A 6,647-nucleotide genomic window follows, 5' to 3' on the forward strand; every position below is an offset into this window, starting at 1 on the left:
ATTTTTGTCCCCCCCCCCCCCCCTTTATATTTAATTCTTGAAAAAATCATTGCATTTACATTTTATTCAGCGGTATCCCTTGCATTATACTCCTCCACTAATTAAATAGTATCAGATATTAGATATTAGGAATACTCTTAATTCGAAAAAAATAAAGTTTTACAAACTACGAAATTATGGTCTAACAATACATATATATACACAAAAAGGATCGAAATCATATGTATATTAAAAATTGAGAAAGATTGAATTACTAACATAATTAGAAAAATAACTTTTCAAAATGCAGTATATGAATTTTCTAAATAATCATTGTTTTATTTCAATGTAGATGAATATAATTTAGCTATAGCAATAGTAATAAAATAGGAAATATTTTTGTAGATATATTTAAAATTGCCTAATAAAAATAATTGTCTTTTTTTTTTTCTTATAATCCCAAACCTCAAAGAGAGATCCAAAGAGAGTCACGACAAATATAGAGGAGAGAGAGAGTCCAATGGAGTCTTAGAAACCATAACTCACTCAATCTAAGAAGCTTCGGAAAATGGATATGTCGGCGGAGAGTTCATCGAAACCAGAAGATTCCAGAAAGCCATCTTCTTCTTCGATCAATGTCACTGGATCTCTACACAACAGCTTCATCACCAGATCTGATCATCATCCGACAACCTTCGTCCAAGCCGACACTTCCTCCTTCAAACACGTCGTCCAGATGCTTACCGGCTCCTCCTCCCCCAGATCCCCAGATTCATCCTCCGGGAAGGGCAATTTCGTAATTCCTCCCGTCAAGACGGCGCCGCCGAAGAAACAGGCAGGGTTCAAGCTTTACGAGAGGAGGCACAACCTCAAGAACAGCTTCATGATCAACACCCTCATGATCGGCGGACTGTCGCCGAGGAATCCGGATGTTTTGTCGCCTAGCTGTCTGGATTTCCCGAGGCTGGGTCTGAACAGCCCGGTGACGCCGGTGAAGAACGATGGATTACGCCAGACAGGAGACCCGCTGGATAAGATGCCGCCATTGTCGGAGGAAGAGAGGGCGATTGCGGAGAAGGGCTTTTATCTGCACCCATCGCAGATTCCTACGCCGCGGGATTCAGAGTCGCAGCTCCTCCCGCTTTTTCCGGTGACTTCTTCCACTGTCTCACCGGAGGAATCTAATTGAAGAGAGAGAGGGCGATCTGTTTATAATTTACATTCACTGTAATTTCTTTTTTAAACTTTTTAAGTCCCGCATCTTTATACTATTTTCGAAAACATGCCCATAAAACCAATTTCTCAATTTTGGGCCCAAAAAGCTTGTTCTTTCGAGGGCAACGTGAGAGAATTGTAGAGTAAAATAGTTTCCACAACTAAACAAAAAGAGCACAACGATCACGTCCGTTGGTTACCAATTTCGCTCTTTTCATAATTTTATATAATCATTATATCAATTTATCTATATTTTACTAGTCAATATATAGGTTATCTGGTGAAATTTACCAATAAAATTAACTGCGCACGAGTTGACCCAACAAGTTATTTTTCCCTTGCATATATTTTATTTTTATAGTTTTGATGGAATATAGATTACAAAATCAAGGAAATGGTTTCTCAAATTCTATAAAAAAACAGAAGTTATGAGTTTGACCATTTAGACCCATCATAGATTTCATTGGCCATCTGCAGTTTCATCCACTAAACAGGGAGAATCCGTACGAAAAATCTAATCTCTAACATAATTTTGAGAAACTAAATTTATTTATTTATTTATTTATTACTTCTTGAAACCAGATAACTGTTGAGCTTGTTCAAGAAACAACAGGATCAAGAAACCAGACACAACCACAAGACAGTGACCATGCCGCCGCTTTTCTTGCCTTTCCAGCCAAGGTTTCTTCATGTTTTAATTGCCCAAAAGGGATGAAGATTTTACTTGTCACTTCTCAGAGCCGAGGAGACGATTTCGGAGATCTACTGTAGTTGTAAACACCGATCCCACGTTTTCTGCCGAGCCTTCCAGAATCCACGTATTGAACGAGAAGAGGGCAGGGCACGTACTTTGGATCTCCGAGACCCTTGTGAAGAACATTCATTATGGACAAGCATATGTCCAGACCGATGAAATCTGCCAGCTCCAGAGGACCCATTGGATGGTTTGTTCCGAGCTTCATTCCCATGTCGATGTCTTCCTTTGTAGCCACTCCCGTGTAAAGCGTGTGGAACGCCTCGTTGATCATCGGCATCAAGATCCTGTTCACAATGAAGCCTGCGTAGTCTTGCGAGTACACGGTTATCTTGCCAAACCTGCAGGGGAAAAACCCAATAGGGAATGATTGAGTCAATCTATACGTACTCATGCAATCAGTAATCCTTCCTTTCGAGATAACCCAACCTATCAGCCAAGGATTTTGTCATGGTGTAAGTCTCTTCGGACGTGTCTGCACCTCGAATGATCTCGACAAGTTTCATCAACGGAGGTGGATTCATGAAATGCATGCCGATGACCTACAAATGAAGCAATGCCCATGTGGTTTGGTCGGATCATATTTAGACTTGAAGCCCACTGAACAATTAAAGAAAGCAATTGAGGGTCGACCTGGCTAGGTCGCTGTGTCGCAGATGCAAGACGAGTTATGGATATGGAGCTCGTGTTGGATGCTAAGATGGCGGAACTCTTGGCTATGCGATCAAGATCTGAGAACAGCTTCTTCTTTATGTCTTCAGATTCCAAAATGGCTTCGATTATGATATCTGCAGAATGTAGATCTTCAAGATTCGATGTGCAACGCAGTCGTCGCATAGCATCAGCACCAACTTCCTGCAGCATAGAACCACCTCTCGAGTTTCATAATCTCAAATCTACTCTGGAAAAAGCTCTGATCTTTCGAATTTCATTTGCCAATTCCTCTAGAATCAATCAAACAAAATTACATTAGCACGTGAGATGGATCAATCATATAAACCAACCCTGAAACTAGTTTCCCGGAAAACAAAACAGAAAACGCTGGAATTTCTTCATTCCACTCAGTGACAAACTTCCTAATCATAATCTCTCCACTGCAAAGCCATGAAGAATCTACAGAGCGAAGAACCCAGGAACTATTTTCTCAAGAAACAAACAGAGAGTGGGATTGGATTGAATGAATCGGAGTGATCTTGCCTTGGAGATTTGGCTTTTGGAGACCAAGCGTTGAACGGAGGAGGATATGGAGGCAGTGGCTCGAGAGAGAGCGTGTGAATCAGTGTCGAGAAGCCAAACATCGAGGCCGTGCGTGACGGCGAGCTGCGCGATACCCGAACCCATTTGCCCGGCTCCGATCACCGCCACGCTCTTTATCTCCGCCATTTTTTCCGCTGCCGATCTCTCCTCTCTCTCTCTCCAATTTTGGAAAGATGACGACAGGAAAAGCAAAGAAAAAAAAGCCTTTGATATTGTCAGATTCTTGGAATTCAATGAGCCCATAAAAGCTTCCCATTATAGGTCAAGATAAGCCCAAGCCCAAGCCCAAGCCCAAGCCCAAGCCCATATTCGGCTCAAATATTTCCTTTTTTTTAATTATTATATTATCCGTGTTATCTTCCATTTTTTTTTTCGCTAAATAATAAGTAATTAATTGTAGATCAATAAACAAAAATTAATTTGGGTTGTTCCATTGAAATGTTAATACAGAATATTCGCTCAGAACTGAATGATCTACGTGAACAATTCTATATTGTATACTATAGAGATCTACATGGATTATGGACCACCCGATTTGAAAGGACGATATGAATTCTCGGTTAGGACAAGAAATGGTAAAAAGAAAAAATACGCACACTTTTTCAGTGGAGAAAAATCCGACATTCCGATTGCTTATTGGGCAAACAGAAAAGAAAAGGATACGTGGTCAAGGCACTAATTACAGTTGGTAATTAATTAATCCAAAATTTATGCTTTTTCCACGGCGTGTAGACAGATTGTACCTGTCGTTGCAAGGAAACACGTAATTAAACGATAATTAACCTACTAATCAAAATTAAGTTGAACTAATCCAGTTCTAAGTCCTGCCGTCAAGTAAAATTCCGTCTTTTAGGAGAAAAAACACAGACAAAACCGCACCAAACACTTGACGGCGGAGGCGCCGCCGTTAGAACCGATGCGCGGCGCATCTCTATGAACTGTTGATCGTTGTCCAGGTGTCCCGTTGACCACGTGGCATTCTCAGATCAAAGCAAATTGAAATTGAAAAGTCGGGGGAGGTGGGAGTGTGGGGTCCACTTGTCGCTGAGGAAAAAAGCAGTCAAAGGCCGTCGAGTTGAGGAAGTCACGCAACAGCGCGTGTGGGATGGCACGTGCGTAACGCGTGCCGCTCGTGCGCCGTTGTTGATCGCTTAAACTGAAAACGCGGTTCCTCAGCCGCGCGTCCTCACGATTTGCCACGTTTGGGCTTCTTCTTTCCCTTTTTTCGGCGTCACACCAAAAGCCCGTTTCTCACTGTTTCTCATTCGGCGCTGGTATTTATTTTATTTTATTTTATTTAAATCCGAACGTCTTTTGTAACTTCCGAGTCCTTTCTATGCTTTTTTTTCTCTCTCGTGTTTAGAAATTAAATAGTATATAGTTTTTATATCCTCAAAACTTTAATTTCTAATTTTTATTAAACCATCTTTTATTTTTGGTAAAATATATTTTTTACTAAAATAATCTTGGAATTTAGTTCCAATAAAATTATATAATCCTCCCAGAATATGGACTGATGGAACCACTATAGAGCTAATCAATAAAAACTATATTATACTTCTTGCAAATGTTAAAAACATGGGCCATTCCAATTGTTGTGGTAGGACTGCATGGCTCTCAACTTCATCTTAATTTTTTTAATATTTTATTATGTATATTACAATATTAACAGTATTTCTAATAAAATAAATTTCCGATTCCACTCCTACTATTATTGACATTTTATTACATGAAAAAAGATTTATCCTAATGGAAACTGTTAATTTTCCTTGCATATGAGTCAAAATCAACACAAAAAATGTATGAAATAAGGATACGAATTAACTAAATTTATTATCCATATATAGGTCTATATAGCCATGTACTTTTTACTTTTGTATTGGAGATAAATCACTAAGGTTTTTGTGGTTACACGTTTTCTTATAAAGTTTTGTGGTCACACGTTCAACCCTTAATCCAGCTCTCATTCGAGGTTTTAGTTATATATGTAAATTAATTTTTTTTATTGAATTTAGATAATTAAATTGTTTGTGTAGGATTATATTTGATTATTTAAAATACAAATCTTACATTGAAATATAAATTTATGATGACTTTTTTTTATATCATATTTAGTTGTAGTTGTGAACCATGTCTCATTTGTTCACGAGTTAGGTAAAATTGATTAGGGTTAGCTATTTCGGTTCGTTCATAAGAAATATGCAGTCATATGAAAAGAAAACCATAACAACAATAACATTATACCCAAATTTGGATAGTTCAACTCATAAAATGAAGATGCAAAACGTATATATCATTCCGAGTTCGAATTTCAATTTTGAAAAAATATAATATATTCTAAATCACATGACTGATCTTTTATTTTGAAATTAATTTTAATATTGATTAAAGATAATCGGTTATTAAAAAAACGAAAAAGTTAAAGTCTTAGAAAATTAGTGATAAAATGAGTTAAAGGGAAAATGGCGATGGTAGCTTTTGAGAAATATTTCATCAATCATATTTGTAAACAGTTACTTGCAAGAGCTGTTAAATTTTAAGAATTGTTGCAAGTTACAAAATTCATGTAGCTAACCCAAATCTGTATCGTACCGGTCTTTAATATTTAATCAGTCAATGTATTCATTTTTATTTGGAATGTAGTTTTCACCGAAAGAATTGAAAAGGAATAGCATTTATACTGATTTTGGATAAAATCTTTTTACTATAAGAAATTATATCGAAATCAAATCCGGAAAAAGAAAAACAATGAAAGCTTGATTAAAAAAAAAAAAAAACTAAAAAGGCCCATTCGTTTATATTTGCAGGACATTAAATATACATCAACGTAATGACACGTACTACATTATATTATATTAATAATATAAGCGAAAAGGGCACGTTGGATAAGGAGGGAAGGGGACACGTGGCGAGAGACGAGTGGGTGTAAGAAAGAAAACGCGAAAACCGCTTCGTGTAAGAGAAGCCGCTAAACTTGTTGGCTTTGACTGTTCACAACAACAACAAAAGCCCCTCCCCAAAAGCAGCATCCCTTTACTCTCTCTCTCTCTCTCCCCCTATATAAACGCCCCTTCTCCTCCTCTTCTCCTCTTCCCATATATCTCCACCACCACCATCATCATTCGCTCATCGAGATGGCGAAGATGGGTCCGAGACCCAACCCGGTCGGTCCGAATCCGACCGCGAGTTCCAAGGAAATCCGTTACAGGGGGGTGAGGAAGCGTCCGTGGGGCCGCTACGCCGCCGAGATCCGGGATCCCGGCAAGAAGACGCGTGTCTGGCTCGGCACCTTCGACACCGCCGAGGACGCTGCCCGTGCATACGACACGGCGGCGCGTGAGTTCCGCGGCTCCAAGGCCAAGACCAATTTCCCTTCCCTCCTCCACCTCCACCCCCACAACAACAACACCAACACCGCCGCTGGTGATGGTGGCTTCTCCTC

The 6,647-nt window shown here is 39.1% G+C and overlaps 3 protein-coding genes across 3 annotated transcripts in view; 2 read left to right on the forward strand and 1 right to left on the reverse strand.

Annotated features, from left to right (window-relative positions):
• The first annotated feature begins 433 nt into the window (after positions 1-433).
• LOC104818084 (VQ motif-containing protein 19-like) lies at positions 434-1,397 on the forward strand. Its single transcript, XM_010547539.2, has one exon. It carries the CDS (start codon positions 548-550, stop codon positions 1,166-1,168), a length of 621 nt encoding a protein of 206 aa, XP_010545841.1. The 5' UTR covers positions 434-547; the 3' UTR covers positions 1,169-1,397.
• Positions 1,398-1,721: 324 nt separating this feature from the next.
• On the reverse strand, positions 1,722-3,388 carry LOC104818085 (3-hydroxybutyryl-CoA dehydrogenase). Its single transcript, XM_010547540.1, has 4 exons — positions 3,146-3,388; positions 2,582-2,803; positions 2,378-2,490; positions 1,722-2,289 (listed from the first exon to the last, which is right to left on the reverse strand). The coding sequence occupies exons 1-4, from the start codon at positions 3,329-3,331 to the stop codon at positions 1,929-1,931; spliced, it is 882 nt and encodes a 293-aa protein (XP_010545842.1). The 5' UTR covers positions 3,332-3,388; the 3' UTR covers positions 1,722-1,928.
• Positions 3,389-6,339: 2,951 nt separating this feature from the next.
• Positions 6,340-6,647, forward strand: part of LOC109116850 (ethylene-responsive transcription factor 4-like) — a 3,614-nt gene continuing 3,306 nt past the window's right edge. Inside the window, exon 1 of the mRNA XM_019203006.1 lies at positions 6,340-6,628. Coding sequence (XP_019058551.1) covers positions 6,340-6,628 — 289 coding nt within the window. The remainder of the gene's footprint in view (positions 6,629-6,647) is intronic.

This window comes from Tarenaya hassleriana, unplaced genomic scaffold (assembly GCF_000463585.1).
Source record: "Tarenaya hassleriana unplaced genomic scaffold, ASM46358v1 Cleome28, whole genome shotgun sequence".
Taxonomy (NCBI): Eukaryota; Viridiplantae; Streptophyta; class Magnoliopsida; order Brassicales; family Cleomaceae; genus Tarenaya; species Tarenaya hassleriana.

Excerpts from the sequence above, each read along its gene's own strand:
- LOC104818084 (XM_010547539.2), top strand. The coding sequence starts at position 548 with ATGGATATGTCGGCGGAGAGTTCATCGAAACCAGAAGATTCCAGAAAG.
- LOC104818085 (XM_010547540.1), bottom strand. The coding sequence starts at position 3,331 with ATGGCGGAGATAAAGAGCGTGGCGGTGATCGGAGCCGGGCAAATGGGT. Across the intron at positions 2,804-3,145 it reads CCAAAAGCCAAATCTCCAAG|GAAGTTGGTGCTGATGCTAT; the intron begins GCAAGATCACTC and ends TCTATGCTGCAG. Across the intron at positions 2,290-2,377 it reads ACAAAATCCTTGGCTGATAG|GTTTGGCAAGATAACCGTGT; the intron begins GTTGGGTTATCT and ends TTTCCCCTGCAG.